General features: G+C 41.7%; 1 protein-coding gene across 3 annotated transcripts in view; it reads left to right on the forward strand.

The window, feature by feature from the left end:
• Usp32 (ubiquitin specific peptidase 32) overlaps window positions 1-9,882 on the forward strand; it is a 138,101-nt gene extending 128,219 nt beyond the window's left edge. For all 3 annotated transcript variants that reach the window (XM_032914005.1, XM_032914006.1, XM_032914007.1), the window contains 5 exons: window positions 71-262; window positions 1,495-1,783; window positions 5,436-5,860; window positions 6,881-6,973; window positions 7,720-9,882. In XM_032914005.1, coding sequence (XP_032769896.1) covers window positions 71-262; window positions 1,495-1,783; window positions 5,436-5,860; window positions 6,881-6,973; window positions 7,720-7,893 — 1,173 coding nt within the window. In that variant the 3' untranslated portion in view covers window positions 7,894-9,882. The remainder of the gene's footprint in view (window positions 1-70; window positions 263-1,494; window positions 1,784-5,435; window positions 5,861-6,880; window positions 6,974-7,719) is intronic.
• Window positions 9,883-18,216: the final 8,334 nt, after the last annotated feature.

The raw sequence follows: 18,216 nt of genomic DNA on the forward strand, positions 1-18,216 counted from the left end.
GTTGTATATCTAGGTGTTAATTTTAAAGACCCTCAGCACAACTCTGGTGCATCCTGCTTCCTCCTCATAGGTTGTAGAGGAGCATGAAAGCGTGGAGCAGAGTCGGCGAGCACAAGCCGAGCCCATCAACCTGGACAGCTGTCTCCGTGCCTTCACCAGTGAGGAGGAACTGGGGGAAAATGAGATGTACTACTGCTCCAAGTGTAAAACTCACTGTTTGGCAACCAAGAAGCTGGACCTCTGGAGGCTTCCTCCAATCCTGGTATGTTAATGGCCCTGCGTCTACAGGAAGAGTCTAGTGTGAGTGAGAGGAATCATTAACAGGATTTAGGGGCTATTTTTGAGGATAAGATATTTCCTGTAGCTATGTTTAGAAACTTTCTACCTGGGTATGGTGGCATATGCCTGTAATCCCAGAATTTGGGAGGCTGAGATGGGAGGATCACTAAAAACTTAAGGCAAGCCTAGGCTAAGTAGTAAGTTCCAAGATAGCCTAGATAACATAAGGCCCTGATTCCAAAAAGAAAGAAACTGAGGTGAGGGGATGTATAAAAGTAGCTTTTATTCGCCTGAAGTAATTGTGGTCTCCAAGTCTTTCTTGTCTGCTAACATAGGCCTCGTCCTGGAAGCTTCTAGCCTCTTATCTAGGCCTAGGATATTTTCAGCCTCAGAGACTTAGTGCTGAGTAAACTCAACCTTTCTAGTTATTTCAGTCTTTGGATCTGATCCTTTGCCAGAGCAGCCATGTTGCTGGTCAAAGTTCCTCTACAGATAGAATCTTACTATGTAGTCCTGGCTAGCCTGAAACTTGCTATTTAGATCAGGCTGGTCTCAAACTCAGAGATCCACTTCTTCTGCCTCCCTACTGCTGGGATTAAAGGTGTGCACTACCACACCCTGTTCCAGTATTAGGAAATTTTCTAATTTTATATGTATGAATGTTTTTGCCTGCATGTCTATGCACTGCATACCATCATGTGCATGCAGTGCCCCCCAGAGGTCAGAAGAGGGCATTGGATACTCTGAAAATGGATTATACTACCACGTGGGCACTGGAAACTAAACCTGGTTCTTCCTCAAGAGCACAAGAGCAGTAAATGCTCTTAACCAGCCCCAGTATGAGGATATTCTAAGAAGATTTTGATTTGTGTCATCATCCTAGTATTCTGTGAACATAACAGCTTCCCAAGAATGAATACACAAGAAATTGATGACATTCATTTGGCTAGTTCCAGAAATGAAAACTGAAAGAAAGACACAGGCAAGGGCAGACTTGGGAACCAAGTAGGTGAGGAAGAGGGAATTTATATAATTGGTATAATTAGTATGCAGTTAAATGCATAGATTTTTGAATGTCAGGCTAGATGACTTTGCCAATTGCATATATGCATATAACAATGACATAATTCAAGGAATAAAAGCACTTATTTAAAACATGCACAAATGTTACATGTTCTTCAGAACTCTTGATTATCCTTACCTTTTCTTTTTCAGATTATTCACCTTAAACGATTTCAGTTTGTAAATGGACGGTGGATAAAATCACAGAAAATTGTTAAATTTCCTCGTGAAAGTTTTGACCCTAGTGCTTTTCTAGTACCAAGAGACCCAACTCTTTGCCAGCATAAACCACTCACACCCCAGGGTGATGACGTCTCTGAGCTACCGATCCCAGCAGGAGATGTGAAGAAAGTGGATGTCCAGAATCCAGCAGGGGAGGAGGATGTACTCCTGAGCAAGAGCCCGTCTTCACTCAGTGCAAATATCACCAGTAGCCCAAAAGGTATGGGGAAAGGCTTTCTTTCCTTCTCTCTCTCTCATTCATTCCTTTCTTTCTTTCTTTCTTTCTTTCTTTCTTTCTTTCTTTCTTTCTTTCTTTCTTTCTTTCTTTCTTCTTTTTTTAGTCATGGTCTTGTATATCTCCAGCTACCTTCTTTTCTGGGCCTGTAGTTTGATGAAGTGAAGAAGTGAAGAAACCTATCTGGAATCAGCAATGTACTTTGAGCACAAGAGAGCAACCTCCTTAAATCTAGATTCTCGTTTGTCATTCGTAAAATTGAGAAAATACCAAGTTACACCAAGAGGATTTGAAATTCCAGAAGTAGTGGTGCAATAAGTCACAAGCCAGAGAGACAGCAATGCTGGTGCTCAGCTGTGGGGGCGGGGGGGGGGTGTTGTAGTTTTTTTTTTTGTTTTGGTTTGGTTTTTGGTTTTCCCCATTTTTGGCTTTAAGTTTGGGACCCAGCCCACAAGATGATAAAACCCACATTCATGGTGGGTCTTCTTTTCTTAATTAAACCTTCCTGGAAACATCCTTAAGCACACTCAGATGAGTGTCTCCTAGGTGATTCTAAACCTACTCAGATCCAAGCTGACAATGATTAACCATCACAAATACCAAAGCCATGAGTGTTCAAGTCCCTTACATAAAGTATCGTGTTATTTACATAGAACCTACTCACATAGGCTCTGCACACTTTACATCATCTATTATGATACTCAATACAAGATAGAGGTAGGATATAATGCACACCTATAATCCTAACTCTTGGAAAACTAGGACAAGGAAATGTTAACATTTTGTTTCATTTTGTTTTTTGTTTTAAAGATTTATTTATTGTATATATATGAGTACACTGCAGCTGTCTTCAGACACACCAGAAAAGGACACCAGATCCCATTACAGATGGTTGTGAGCTACCATGTAGTTGCTGGACTACATACATTCTGTCTTCAAAAATGTAGATAAGAGCCAACAGAATGGTTCAGTGGATAAGAATATCTAAGTTCGCAGAGCGCTTGCCTAGCAAGCGCAAGGCCCTAGGTTCGGTTCCCAGCTCCGAGAAAAAAAAAAAAAACGAATATCTAAGTTCAGTCCCTAAACCGCATGGTAGGAAAGAACTAACTTCTGTAAGTTGTCCTTCAACTACACATAAGCACTATAGTATGTATGTGCATAATAATAAATGTAAATATATATACATGTATGTATATATACTTATGTATACTTACATATACATATGTGATTGAATTTATATGTATATGAATAAATTGCTGTGTTCTGTAAATAACTGTTACAGTATTTATAAAATCATATGAAAGAAGTCTATGTTTTAGTACAAATGTAGTTTTCTTTTGTTTTGGGGGAAATGTTTGTATGGTTAGCTTGTTTGTGTATCCCTGGCTGTCCTGGAACTCTGTAGGTCAGGCTGACCTCCAACTCAGAGATCACCTGCAACTACCTCCTAAGTGCTGGGATTATAGATTTATACCACCAGTGCCTGGCACAGATGAGTTTTGGTTTTGTTTCTGTTTTTTTCTTAGTAAGTCTTATCTGGAATTATCTAGATCTTGTGGGTCCCACAGATGAAGACTGAGCATGTGTGATTCTTTTTACCATCTCTCACTAGCTACAGCTCCAACCCTATATGTGAACTTTATTTTCTTTCTCTCAAAAATGTACAGTGCAAAAAGGGACAATTTCATATAGTTAGACTACCCTTTTCATCTTTTTTTTTTCTTTCGCGTTTTTTGAGACAGACTTTCTCTGTGTGGTCCTGGCTGTCCTGGAACTCAGGCTGGCTCATAGTCACAGAGATCCACCTGCCTCTGCCTCCTAAGTGCTGGGACTAAAGGCGTGCACCACCACTGCCCGGCTCCTCTAATCCTTTTTAATCTTAATCTAAGGAAAAGATGGTTGAGTATTGTATAGTTTTAATTCTTCAGAATTTTTATATGATTTGGTGGGTTCTTTTTTTTCTTCCTTCATTTTGCTAGGTAATAAATCCAGGATTTTATACATGCTAGACAGTGCTTTACCACTTGAATACATCTCCAGCCATTTTTTATTTTTATTTTGAGGTAGTATTTCACTAAACATCCTGAACTGAACCCAGCTTAATGTTGCCCAGACTGACCTTGAACTCTTAAGTCCTCTTCCTTGCACCTCTTGAGTAGCTGGAGTGACAGGCATGTGCCACCAGGGCTTGACCTCAGTTTCCATCTCTAACATGAGAAATAATTACAAGTAAGTTATATACAGATTCTAAGGTTCCTTGGTAATTTGTTTGGTTTTCTTTGGGTTTTTTGTTGGTGGTGGTGGCGGTTTTGTTTTGTTTTTTTGTTTTTTGTTTTTTTGTTTTGCTTTTTGAAATAGGATTTTGCCTTGGTGGTATAAATTGGCCTGGAACTCACTGTGTAGCCCAGGCTGTCCTTGAACCCCAAGTCCATCTGCTTTAGTTTCCTGAGTGTCAAGATCACAGGTGTGCCACTACACCCAATCTAAGAATGTATTTATAAAGTTCATTATTTTGAGTTGAATGTGACATAAATCACCTTTCTGTGATTTTTTTTTTTTTAATTCCTACAATGCATTCTTCCCTCTTTCTGCTGCTGCCTATTTTATTAGCTGTTCTTATTAGGGTCTCTAGAGGGATTAGAATGACTTACACACTGTGGTCCAGCCACCCCAACAATGGCTCTCCATCCGTGGAAGGTCCAAGAATCAGTAGTAGTTTAGTCCATGAGACAAGATGTCTCAGTTGGTCTTCAGTAAACACCAGAATCCAAAGAAGTAGGCACTAATGCCAGTGAAGGAATGGAGTTACCATCAAGAGCGAGAGCAAACAGGCAAACAATGAAAGCTTTCTTCTTCTGTGTCCTTTATATAAGTTGCCAGCAGAAGGTGTAACCCAGATTGAAAGTGAATTTTACCACCTCAAAAGATGTGGGTTTTAGGGCACTGGTGGCACACATCTTTAATTCTGCCACTCTGGAGGGAGAGGCAAGTGGATCTCACAGTTCTAGGCTATCCTGGTTTACAGAGCATGTTCCAGAAAAGTCAGGGCTATACAGAGTCTTAATTTACATATACAAGCTAAACCCTATCTCAAAAAACAAAAATTGAAAGTCTGGGTTAAAGGTTTATCTTCCAGCCTCAAAAGATCTAAATTAAATCAGTTTTAAAGGTGTTGCACGCCTTTAGTCCCTGCACTGTGGAAGTAGAGGCAGGCAGATCTCTCAAGTTTTAGACTAGCCTGGTCTACAGAGTGTGTTCCAGGACAGCCAGAGCTACACAGAGAAACCCTCTTTTGTGAGGATTAAAACAATTTAATGAGGGGCTGGGGATTTAGCTCAGTGGTAGAGCACTTGCCTAGCAAGCGCAAGGCCCTGGGTTTGGTCCTCAGCTCTGAAAAAAAAAATTCAATGAAGGTAATTTAAAGAAAAACCTTTTTACATGTCTACACTTCAGTTTTAGTAAATTCCAGATGTAGTCACAATTACGCCAAAAATAACATCACAAGCTCTGTAATAAGGAATAAGAGTGGGCATCCAGCATCCCTATCTTTGTGTACTTTAGGAAGCTAGCTTCAGAGTTAGCATTTGGTACCAAACTTAGCATTTGAACTTAAAATCTCTCCCTCTCTTTTTCACAGGTTCACCTTCTTCATCAAGAAAAAGTGGAGCCAGCTGTCCCTCCAGCAAAAATAGCAGCCCTAACAGCAGCCCACGGACCCTGGGGAGAAATAAAGGGAGGCTTCGGCTGCCTCAAATTGGAAGCAAAAATAAATTGTCCAGTAGTAAGGAGAATTTGGATGCCAGCAGAGAGAATGGGGCTGGGCAGGTCTGTGAACTGGCTGACACCTTGAACCGAGGACATGTGTTGGGAGGCAGCCAGCCTGAGCTGGTCACTCCTCTAGATCATGAGATCACTTTAGCTAATGGATTTCTTTATGAGCATGAGACATGTGGCAATGGCTATAGCAATGGTCAGCTTGGAAACCATAGTGAAGAAGACAGCACTGATGACCAAAGAGAAGATACACACAGTAAACCTATTTATAATCTATATGCAATTTCGGTAAGTGATGTATTAAATTGATTTGAACAAATATTTCTGAAGCTGGGCATGCTTTTTAATCCCAGCACTTGAGAAGCAGAGACAGTCAGATCTCTAAATGCAAGGGTACACTGAGAAACTGTCTTGAAAAACAAAAAACAGGGACTGGAGAGATGGCTCAGCAGTTAAGAGCACTGACTGCTCTTCCAAAGGTCCTGAGTTCAAATTCCAGTAACCACATGGTGGCTCACAGCCATCAATCTGTAATAGATCCGATACCCTCTTCTGGTGTGTCTGAAGATAGCAACAGTGTTACTCACATAAATAAGTCTTTAAAAAAAAAAAAAAAAAGGAAAAATAGAAAAACAAAACCATCCAGGGACTAAGCCACTACCCAAAGACTATACATGGACTGACCCTGGGCTCCAACTGCATAGGTAGCAATGAATAGCCTAGTAAGAGCACCAGTGGAAGGGGAAGCCCTTGGTCCTGCCAAGGCTGAACCCCCAGTGAACGTGATTGTTGTGGGGAGGGGAACATCCATATAGAAGGTGGGGTCTTAGGGGGATGTTGGCCCGGAAACCAGGAAAGGGAATAACAATTGAAATGTAAATAAGAATACCCAAGTTAATAAAGATGGAGGGAAAAAAAAGAAAAAAGAAAAACAAAACCAAGATGACCATGTAATTATATATGTATACATATATAATTACATACATATTTAATTCAAATAATCCTATATTAAGTATTTCTAAGGAATACTTTTCTTTCTAAGTAACTACTACAGGGCCAGACCTGGTGACACAGGCCTCTAACCTTACCACTTAAGGATCTCAAGTTTGAGGCCAACCTAGGCTATATAGCCAGATACTGTCTTTTAAAAAAAAACCACATGTGAAATAGGATTTGTTTTTGGAAAAATTGGGTGATTGTAAACCTATTTTCCTTACTACCTAAATAGCCAGTTTGCTTAGATCTTAGCACTATGCCCTGCTGAAGTACTGTTAATTACTAACATACCACCACTTTCTCTTTCTTTAGTGCCATTCAGGAATTCTGGGTGGGGGCCATTACGTCACTTATGCCAAAAATCCAAACTGCAAGTGGTACTGTTACAATGACAGCAGCTGTAAGGTAAATATTCTCAATCTTTAAATGACAGTTAGAAACAGAATGCCAACAACTTTGGGGAACATAATTGAAATGACAGCCCTTCCATGAGCAGGAAATATTGTCTGTATGGAGGAAGTCTCTACATTGATGCTGCTCAGTGTTAAGGAAGCCGAGGTTACAGCAAAACTAGGGATGGACAGCACATATGAAGAGTGAACAAAAAGAAGGTATATAATGCTGTATAACAAGAAATTGAATCTTTTGGGTTTGAGTTGGTCATGCCCTGTCCTCTGTGTGCATCTATCTCCCCATGCTGACCATAACACCAGGGCAGCACACGTTAGGAAAGCACTTACACCAAAGACTTAAACTCTAATGCTAATTTTTTTTTTTTTTAACCATTAGAATTTGATGGGGTTTGCTGGGTATGGTGGAAGTGGAGGCAGGAGGATCAGGAGTTCAATCAAGGTCATGTTCCTCTACCTAAATGAATTTAAGGCCACTGGGTTACATGAGACAGTGTCCCAAAAAAAACCTCTCACTAAAAACCATACACTAATTTGATGAAGTTTAGAGCATTCATTTGCCCATGATTAGAATATTTTCTAAAAAAACAAAAGATTGAAAGTAGTGAGACGTGTTTTCAGGGCAGGTGTGAGATAATTGATTCTGGTCAGTCAGTCTAGACTAACAGAGAGAGTTGGTCTTCCTGACAACACTAAGAGCCAACACAGGCTCTTTGTTAAAGGCCTTTCTTGTCCTTTTAGGAACTTCACCCCGATGAGATAGACACCGACTCTGCCTACATTCTTTTCTATGAGCAGCAGGGGATAGACTGTGCACAATTTCTGCCAAAGATAGATGGCAAGAAGATGGCAGACACAAGCAGCATGGATGAAGACTTTGAATCTGACTACAAGAAGTACTGTGTGCTACAGTAAAGCTACACATGGGCTGCTAGGTGGGCTGCTGGGAAGGGAGGTGACTCCTTGTAGCTGGCATTTGGCAGAATTGTCCCTGAAAAGCAGGCTAAGTGTAGTTATTTTATCCTGTGACCTGAAGCACAAAATAAAAGTCCTAATTAAAATAGCAGTCAACTTTAAGAATAGTAATAATTTTGTTTTGAAGTCTCTCACAAGCTGTGTGGTAGAGAACTTTAAGGCAGATCCCACCATTAGCCTGTAAACAAGAGGGTTTGGCGCCAATCACCTGGGACCAATTAAGGATTTAATTGTGCTTGTCCAAATAATGAACAAACTTGTAGTGAGTATAGAGTTTACCAGTAATCATAACAGGATACTAAGGATTTCCTTGGACTCAAAGTTAAAAAAAACAACAAATACCATAATGTTGTCTGGGGACGACATGATATGCTACCTCCTTTTTCCTGAAGTCTCATTCTGTTGTGTTGACAAATGGAGAAAGCAAGACCATGTAGGAGTGCAGACAGCTTTTAGGTATGGACACAGAGTTTTCAGTTTTTTGAACCATTTCCCCACTCTTTCTATGTTTTTTTGTTTTTCTTTGTTTTTTGGGTTTTTTTTTTTTTTTTTTTTTTTTTTTGTTGGGTTTGTGTTTGAAACAGTGTTTGGGGGCAGAGGCATATGACGGGGGTTTGAACCGAAGTCTCTGAAGACTGTGTGCCTTCTACCCCGCTCAGTTCTGAGACCCAGGAGAAGGAAAGGCAGCCAGCGTCCAGCTCAGACCGCCCTCCTGCAGGCGCACTGCTGGGTGTGGCAGCTGCCACGGGTTTGCACCATAGGCCCTAAGCAGATGTTGCACAAAGAGCTTCTAGGAAGGTAGGAGGCTGCAAAGCCAAATGTGTTTCCTGTTAGTGGTAGGATTTTCTTACCCTTTGCACTTTAAATGAGAGAACACATGCAAACAATTGTGCTTGGACTTTAATGGCTCTAAGGGCTATAAATTAACTTCATTAGAGTATAAAATTTAACAAAAATACATCCAACATTAATAGTTCCTAAGAATTGCTTAAGAAACTACTGGGTTTAGAAAGCAAACTCTAGTTGTTTGCCTGTCTGTTCCTTATCAACTTTTTTTTTTTGCACTAGTTATCAAAAGTTACATTTTTTTTTTTGCTCACTTTTTTCCTAACTATTCAAAACTGGAACAAAAATATAAATGTTATTTATTTCTAGCAGGCATTTTTCTCTTTGTTGTGTTTTAATATATAGTCAAAGTAAATTTTTACCTTATTTTTAGTCCATTAAAAAAATTTATCAAGACCCTGGGAGTTGATTCTCATTGTTGTCAGATCCTCGTATCCCCTTCCTCATGGTAGTAAATGCCAGTGCAGTTAGTGTTGGAGTTGTGATGGCTGAGACTAGTTAGTAACTACCCAGTCCTCAGCACAGTTGGAAGAGTTGTCTTAAACAACTGCCTGGGTTGACCCCCTTTCCAGAAGAGTGAGTACACTTAAAAGGAAGGAGTGGCCTAAAGGAGTGATGCATATTTCACAGATTCAAGGTTTTCAGTGTATGAAATCTCCATTCCTACCTAGACAAGTCCCATGAAAAAGTAGATTTTCAATAATTTCCTTACAGATGTTTTAGTTGAGCAGGTAGCACAATCTACTAATGTTGTTTGATCTGTGTTTGTTATATTGGTTGTAATTAATTTTTTAATTCAAGAACTAGCAGAAAATTTATTAAATTAACTATTAACTACATTCACCTTGTAAATTTCTGTATAAAACTTGTTGACAATGCACTGACTTTAGGAAGACATTAATGTACATAGAATGTAAATAAGATAGTGTTGATGTACTGAAATATGAACTGTATAAAAAGTATTGGTCATTGTATATGGTGTGTACCTGTTTATCTGTAACTATTACCCAAACAAATTAAATACTGCAGATGTCCAATGTGGTTTTTCCTTGTACAAGTAAACACAAAAAGTCTGTTTCTTCAGCCTTTCTCTCTGTGATCCTGTTTTAATTCTTCTATGTGCATAATATCAATCCCATTTACAAAGAGGATGTTTCACTTTAGAGGGGGTAGAAATTAAGGTAGAAGAGGAACCTGCAGTGACAGGTGGATTTTATTTACTTAAGTAATAGCTTACATTCATAGGGTATAGAATTATGATAAACTGAAAATTCCTGAGAGATAGTTTTCAACTAATCAAGAGATAAGATGAAGAAACTTTTCATTTGCATAATACGTTGAAATGGTCCTAATTGTGGGTACAAGGAGTTAGGGCACTAAGAAACTAGGAATGTCCCTCATTGCTTTTTCTTTTCTTTTTTTTTTTCGGAGCTGGGGACCAAACCCAGGGCCTTGTGTCGTTGCTTTTTCTTAAGATTTCTTTTATGGCTGGTCATGGTGGCACATGCTTTTAGTCCCAGCACTGGGGAAGCAAAGGCAGGCAGACCTTTTTTAGTTCAAAGCCAGCTTGATCTACACAAAGCAAGTTCCAAGACAGCCAGACCTACATAGAGAAACTCTGTCTTGAAACCTTTCCAAACAATTTGTTTTGTTTATATGTCTATCTGGGATGTATATGATTGTCCAAGGATGCCAGAAAGAGCTGTTGGTTTCCCTGGAGTGGGGGTTTATGAGCCCCTGACAGGTTCTGGAAACCAAGCCCCAGTCCCTCTAAAAGAGCAGCAAGTGCTTTAACCACTGAGTCAACATTCCAGCACCATAGGACTTATTTTATGTTTAATTATGTGTATTTGTATGTCTATATGGGATGTGCATGTTTGAGTGCAGGTGCCATGGAGTTGAGAAGAGGGCATGGGAAACCTGAAGCTTGAGTTACAACACTGGTGAGCTAACTCTTGTGGGTGCTGGAAGCCAAAGACTGAGAACCGAAGGGGAGTCTTCTGCAAAAGCATCAAGCATGAACCATCTCTCCACGAGCTCTCCAAGGACATTTGGCACTTTTACTAACAATGAAGCGCTAGGGCAGTCAATTACCCTGTGCTCCTATAGTAATTTTGTTTAAAATTCAAATATCTAATAAATACTCAAGTTTACAGGAAGTGAACTACATAAATTTCATGTAAGAACTCAGTGTAAAAGGCTATCCCTGTGAGGTTTGGTCCTGTTTTGCAAGGAGGTTTGGACTTTTTTGCTGTTTTGCTTTTGTTTTTTGTTTTTTTTTTTTTAATATTTTATTTATTTATTATATATAAGTACACTGTAGCTATCTTCAGACACACCAGAAGAGAGCATCAGATCTCATTACAGATGGTTGTGAGCCACCATGTGGTTGCTGGGATTTGAACTCAGGACCTTGGGAAGAGCAGTCGGTGCGTTTAACCACTGAGCCATCTCTCCAGCCCTGCTTTTGTTTTTAAAGCCTTAACTATACTGGCACTAGGAAACTTTAATGACTCTCAGCTCACATTCTTCAGAAATAGGCATACATATTAAACATACAAACAAACTGTTCAATCAGTAGCAACTGCACTTTGAAGAGCAAACAGGAAGTAGATCCCAGAAAACTCTATGAGCATAGTTTTTCAAGTACCAGTCTGCATTCCCAGCTTCAAAGGGCCTTGAAGGGACCAGCTTTGGTTCCTAGCTTTTGAGCGATCCTCATTTAGAGGGCCCCCAGCTCTGAGGGTCTCTCCACCACTTGGTGGCATTGCTTAATGTCTTTTTTTTCTTTGTTGCAGCCTCCTTGAATTGGAGCAAGTAGTTGACTTGTCATGTTGTTTCTGGCTACTTATTAAACATTATTACATAATTTATTATTGGGCCAGGATGTACTCATGGGGAGATCAGAGTATAGTTTGCAAGATTTGGGTTTTTTTCCTTTCACCCTGTGGGTCCAAGGGGGATTGATCTTGGTTAAAGCTTGATGGCAAGGGTCTTTACTGAACCATCTTGCCAGCCTCTACCCACTCCCTACCCCAGTCTCACCCCTGCCCAGCTACTTTAAAGGTTGAGTACAGAAGCCGCCTGGAATGAGCCAGGATATCCAACTTGAGAAACGGGGATCTCAGTGTTACCTGATAATGTACAGTAGATTCCTTAATGTTTATATTGTAAAGTCAAAGATGTCATTCCTCTGTGGGTCAGACCTGTCTAGGGCAAATCAATTTTAAAAAGCCATCCTTAGGTAGTAGGCAAATGGGAAGACATACAGGAGACATAAATTCAGACCTGTAGAAATTAGGTTGGCAAATGAGGAGCAAGTCTGACTGGCCATGGGTGAGGTGAGAAGCAATGGACCCGAAAATATGTGTGTGTGTGTGTGTGTGTGTGTGTGTGTGTGTGTGTGTGTGTGTGTGTGTGTAAAACTCCATCTGATTGTTGTGGAAGAACATTGGTTAAAAAAAAAATCCAAAATCCAGACATTAATGTAAAATATTTCATTTAGAAATGAAAAGCTTCAGGACTGGAGAGATGGCACAGTAGCTAAGAGCACTGACTGCTCTTCCAGAGGTCCTGAGTTCAATTCCCAGCAACCACATGGTGACTCACAACCATCTGTAATGAGAGCTAATGTCCTCTTCTGGTGTGTCTAAAGATGACTACATTGTACTCCTATACATAAATAAGTAAATCTAAAAGGGGGAGATAGCCAGTAATTCCAACACATTTAGGAGGCAGAGACAAGAAAGAGGATCACAAGTTTGAGGCTAACCTGGGCTATATATAGCAAGTTCTGTGACAGCCTGGGCTATACAGAGAGAACCAAGTACTTGTCAGCATTTAGGAGCCCGAGGCAAGCAGATCTCTTGTGAGTTTAAGGCAAATCTGCCTTATATAGGTGCTTGTCAGCCAGAAATACAAAGTGAGACCCTATCTCTTAAAACTTTCTTGACTACTGTCGAAACATCCTCTGATCTAGTACTAGGAAAGTTGAAATAGGATCTTTTGAGCACTAGAGTTCAAGACCCTAATCTCAAAAGCAATTTATAGTTTTAATTTTGCGGTAGGACTGAGACAGGGTTTTTCTACATTGCCCTGACTGTCTTGGAACTTTCTATGTAGACCAGGCTGGCCTTGAATTCAGAATCAGTGGTTGTCAAGTTTATTACCAATTGAGAGGTTTGTGCTAAACAACACATGAGGACCTATTTATAGGGCGTGGTACTGGACTCACTGGGTACAGTCGTTCCCAGCCAGTACCTCATCATTAGAGTCGGGAGCTTTTAAAACCACTGATCCAAGTCCCCATCCACCAGTGCCATCCCTTCTGTGTTTGTGGCCACTTTGCACACGGCCTTACAAGCCTGTCCAGGGATCTGGACTTTTAATACACTCTCCAGGGGAGAATCTTTTGCAACAGTCTGCAGATTGGTCATTTATGGAAACCACTGCCCCAAGAATGGAGTCATTTCTTCAGTCTACCTGGGGAAAGATGACAGCTATGCTAAAGGTGCATACAGGAGAAGTGACAGTAATTAACCAAGACAAAATGGCTGTAATGAAGTGCTGTCCATCTGTCCTTATGAAGTATTGACTCAAAACATCAGACAGTAGGCTGTTGACAGTGCTTAAGGGAAAACTAAGTGGAAAAGAGAAGCAAGTATACTGTGAGGAAAGATCAGGTTTACATTTTTCAGAATTAGCATCTCAGACAGCAGTGAGACAATCCAAGGACAGTCTGTTTGAGATGTTAAAGGCACTTAAATGTAGACCACCAGAAGGCAAGAGCTATGATCTGAAGGCCTTGAAGGATCAGACCGGTTCAAATGAAGATAGTTCACAGTGCTGAGTATTTTGGCATAGCTAAGAAATATTTCCATATTTTATATGATTTGCTGTAATTATATACACAGTGCTTTTGCTAGTCTGTCTCTGTTTCTCTCTTCCCTCCTCCCTCCTGTGGAGATGGAACCCATCTTGGACACTACACGAACACTCTTAACACTGAGCCACACCTCCAGCCTTAGAAATGTCTCTTGGTAACAAGCTTTTCATCTTCCTACAAGACCAAGAACTCATCACTGAGCACTTGCAGTACTCCAAGGAAGTATTGAGTAAGTAAAGGCAAAGGGAAAATGAGATCAGACAAGGGGAGGGAAGGAAGGTGAAGGCATGCCAAGGAGGGGGAGCCTAGTCATAGCCAAGTGTGGCCCACAAGGGTGTCTGGCCGGTGGAACTTGTGTGATGGCCTTTTCAGTGCCGGTCGTTAGCAATGTCCCTTGCTGAATTGCTAAAGCACCATGTCCACTAAAATTGCAAATTAGGCAAGAAGAGACTTCATATTGGAGATCAGGAATGGAGTAGGATACACTCGTCCTCAGAGGCTGCTGAAACCCCAGTTTCAGTGCTGGATTACTGTGAAAAGTAGAGATGTAGAACTTCAGGTCACGGACAGGTCACTTCCCTCTACACTTCATGACCTCTTGGGAATAATTATGATGTTGTACTAGATCATAGATCATCCATCTTTACTTTGGAAACAGCATCAGAACTGGATCCTTGCTTCCACATCATAATTACTAAGGCAGCTCAGGTTGGGATCTCCAATATGTACAAGTGGGAAGTAGGTACTACCTGAATATGAGATCAAATATCATTAAAGCACCTTTCACCCCCTACCTTGCAAGAAACCCATGGTGCAGGGCTCCAGCAACCTTTGAGGTGCTAGCTTCCAGAATTGGAGTGGCCTCTTGCAAGAGACTTGTGAAACTCTCAAGAGAGGCCTGGGGAACACCACGGTAGCTCTGTGGGCTTTGCAGAGGGCATTTTGCTTTTCCAATTAGTTTCGAGCAAGAGAGGAAGAGCAACCACGGTAAAACCAGGGCTGAATGTGACAATGCAGAATCCTTTACAACCACTATAGTTCTGCAACTGCACAATGTTGTTGCTTCAGACCAGATAAATCCCTTATTATGGAGATGCAGACAGCACCTGGAGCAGCCTGCTGCCTGGCAGCTGTCCTAGGGGCAGGGCACCTGTAAATAACCAGCCCATGACCTGTGTCCTTTAACTGTACCAGCTGGAGAAAGTCCTTGCAGCCACTCCTTGTTTGCAGAGCTCTCTGTAGCTTGGAGTTGCAAATAAACATCATCTCATTTTTTTTTTTTAAGAGAACTTACTTTGGGCCTTGAAGATAGTCCTGAGGCTAGAACTGGGGGGAAGTGTGCTGCTTAGTTTTTCTGTCAGCTTGACACTAGCTAGTATCATCTGGGGGAAAGGATGAGAATATGCCTCCATCAGACTGGCCTGTAGGCATGTCTAATGTTTGATGTAGAAGGGCCCAAACCAACCGTGAGCAGTGCCAACTCTTGGGAAGACAGTCCTGGGTTCTAACAAATGCAAGACATGTGAGTCTTAGGAAGCAAGCCAGTAAGCAGCAGTCCCCCATAATCTGCTTGAGTTTCTTCCCTGGCTTCTCTTGGTGATGGACGGTAAGTGTATGGTGAAATACACTCTCAGCCCTTTCTTCCCCCAAATTGGTTTCAGTCAACATTTTATCACAACAAAGAACCCAACTAAGATGGGAAGAAAAGTTGGAAAGCCACTTAAATCTCAAATGATGCTTTGTTCTATTTTTGTTGTTGTTTAGTTTTGATTTGAAATAAACTCACCCATATCCCAGGGTAGATTCGAACTAGCTATGTAGCCAAGGATTGCCTTGAACCCCTGGTCCTTCTGCTCCACCTGCAGAGTCCTGGGATTACAGGCAGGCACTACCATGTCTGGATTATGCAGTGCTGAGTGTCAGCCCTAGGGCTTCCTGCATGTTAGGCAAGCACTCTACCCACTGAACTACATCTCCAGGTCCTATTTAGAAGATCTATTTGTATATGCTATGTGTGTTCCACTGAACTGAACACTCAGCATGCTTAGCTCTGTGAGGGATGGACTTCATCCCTTTTCGTGGATGAATATGAAGCTAGGTGAGCTTCCTACCACCTGCCCAGGAGGTTGGTGTCACACCGATAGAGTGTTTCTGAGCTGGATGCAAACCAAGATTCAGGGAAAGAGATAGCATGGACTCAAACCCAGTTGCTGCTTTGCACCCCATTCCTGGGAAAATGGTTGACCCACACTGAATTTCAGTAGCTTCCTCTCTGACAAGGTCACTATGCCCTTGACTATGTCACCATGTAGTGATAACACAGTAATCATGAACAACCTTCGCAATCAGTTCCACTTGTGCAAATGCAGCACTGCAGCATCAGGAGAGGAAGTGGATATCCTAATAGCAAAGCCTTCCCCAGTTCCCGGAAGATGACAAGGCTTCAGATCCAGGAAGTCTTCAGTAGCTTCTGAGGGATACTTAACATCTTAAGTTTGTTCCTTGCCTATGGTGGCCCAGAGACCTCAGGAAGTGGATAGAAGAAGTGGGGAGTAGACAGGAAGATGGAACCAGGACCCTGGCTGGGGTAAAAAGTCACTTGTTCCCAGCTGCATTCTGGAGCACCTGTGACAGATGCCATCTAGGAAAGGCTATGTATGGCAAGCAGTGAGTTTCCTGGAAATGGCCCACCATTCTGCATGGCTGTGATGGGCGCACTCTGGAGAGGCACAGCCCCAGGGACTTCCTCCCAGGATTGCTCCTCGCTGCTGCTAAGCCTTTCCTGCCACTGTTGAACAGCCTGATGATTCCTGAGCATTACCCACCCTGGTGGGCAGATTCCCTGCAGATCAAATGAAGATGAACTGTCATGAATTAATGTTGTCTAGATAAATTAACGACTTTATAGAATTCCTTATTTGATTCAAATAATTTTAGGAAGAAAGTTTAAGGAGATGGTTTTAGTAGTTTTGCCAGAAAGGTGCACTAAAGTTAGAATCAAGAATAGCGTGTGCCCCCTCCTCAAAGAATAGTAAGTGAAGGTCTAATAATAAGGAATACAATGAGCTTCATAAATGCACTAAGAAGAGAAGTAGGCTTGGGGCAGATTTGTGATCCAGGAAAAACATTCTAGGTCAGGTCCAAGGATGATGCCACAGGCGTGCACTATGATAAAGTGAGGCCATGTGAAACTGTGGCTTTGAACTTATAATGAGCTTACAGAATGAACACTGCTTTGAACTTACTATCAACATCCTTCTGTAACTCCCCTTTTGTGTAATATTTTATCTATGAGGTAATTTTATTTAAAAAAAAACTTGTATCTAAGAAGGCTGAGAAAAAATAAAGTGTGGCTATTGGAGCTCTGTTCCATCCACCAAAGGTGCCTGTTTGTTTGTATGTGCATGCATATATATTTATGAGCATACATGCAATGCACAAAGAGGCCAGAAGAGGGCATTGGAAACCTTGGGACTGGAGTTAGAGATGGTTGTGAACCACCATGTCAAACCTCTCCCAGGAAGGAAACCCAGGTCCTCTGCAAGAGCAGCCAGTGCTCTAACAGTTGAGCATCTCCTCAGTTCCATCTGCCTGCTTTGTCCCCTGAGAGGTGTCAATGGAGGTCTACCATTTCTACATCATCAACAGGGAAAGGGGAGGACCAGGTATGGTAGTACCTGTCTTTAATCCTGGTACTTGGAAGGCAGAGACAGATAGATCTCTCTGTCTGTTTGAGGCAAGCCTGGTATACAATGTGAGACCCTGTCTTCTAAAAAAAAAAAAAAACCTGGAGCAAGGGAGAAGAGAGAGCCAAAGTTGGGCTCAATGCCGTACAGAAGAGGCACAGCTGGCTCTCCCTATGGAACTCAGCAGTTAGCACTAAATATACGCAGGTAGCTGGGGAGTTAGCATAGCTGACCTGCCATGGTGGCCGGATGGACATATGGTATATGTGTTAAAGCCCAGGCAGCTGGAGATCTACAACTGGGGACAAGGGGTCCAACTCAATTGTTCTCCATCCCTTCTCAGGAAGAGCCAGGAAGGAAAGGGCCCCAGTTGGAGAAGCTATTGTCTTCAGTGGGTTAAGCATCATGAGGTAGCCTGGCTGGCATGGGGCCAGTGGGAACGCTTTGATAGGCACTCAGATGTCCTTCAAGTTTCACTCAAACCCCTGTCTTTCCCATGCTGCCTCTGAGACTGCTGTAAATCTCTGATAAGATACTATCGGGTGTGCAAACGGACAGCTCGGACACCACAGGGTAAACTGAGATCTGCCCTCGTGCCCCACTACCAAACAGGATTTTGCTATATAGGCATGACTCTCCTGAAACTCACTCTGTAGACCAGGATGACCTCAAACTCACATAGATCTGCTTGCCTCTGCCTCTCAACCACATGTGCCAGTAGGCCCATGTGGTGTTCATACATGCTAATGAGGGGTTGGGGATTTAGCTCAGTGGTAGAGCGCTTGCCTAGCATGCGCAAGGCCCTGAGTTCGGTCCCCAGCTCCGGAAAAAAAAAACAAAAACAAA

This window comes from Rattus rattus, chromosome 9 (genome assembly GCF_011064425.1).
Source record: "Rattus rattus isolate New Zealand chromosome 9, Rrattus_CSIRO_v1, whole genome shotgun sequence".
Taxonomy (NCBI): Eukaryota; Metazoa; Chordata; class Mammalia; order Rodentia; family Muridae; genus Rattus; species Rattus rattus.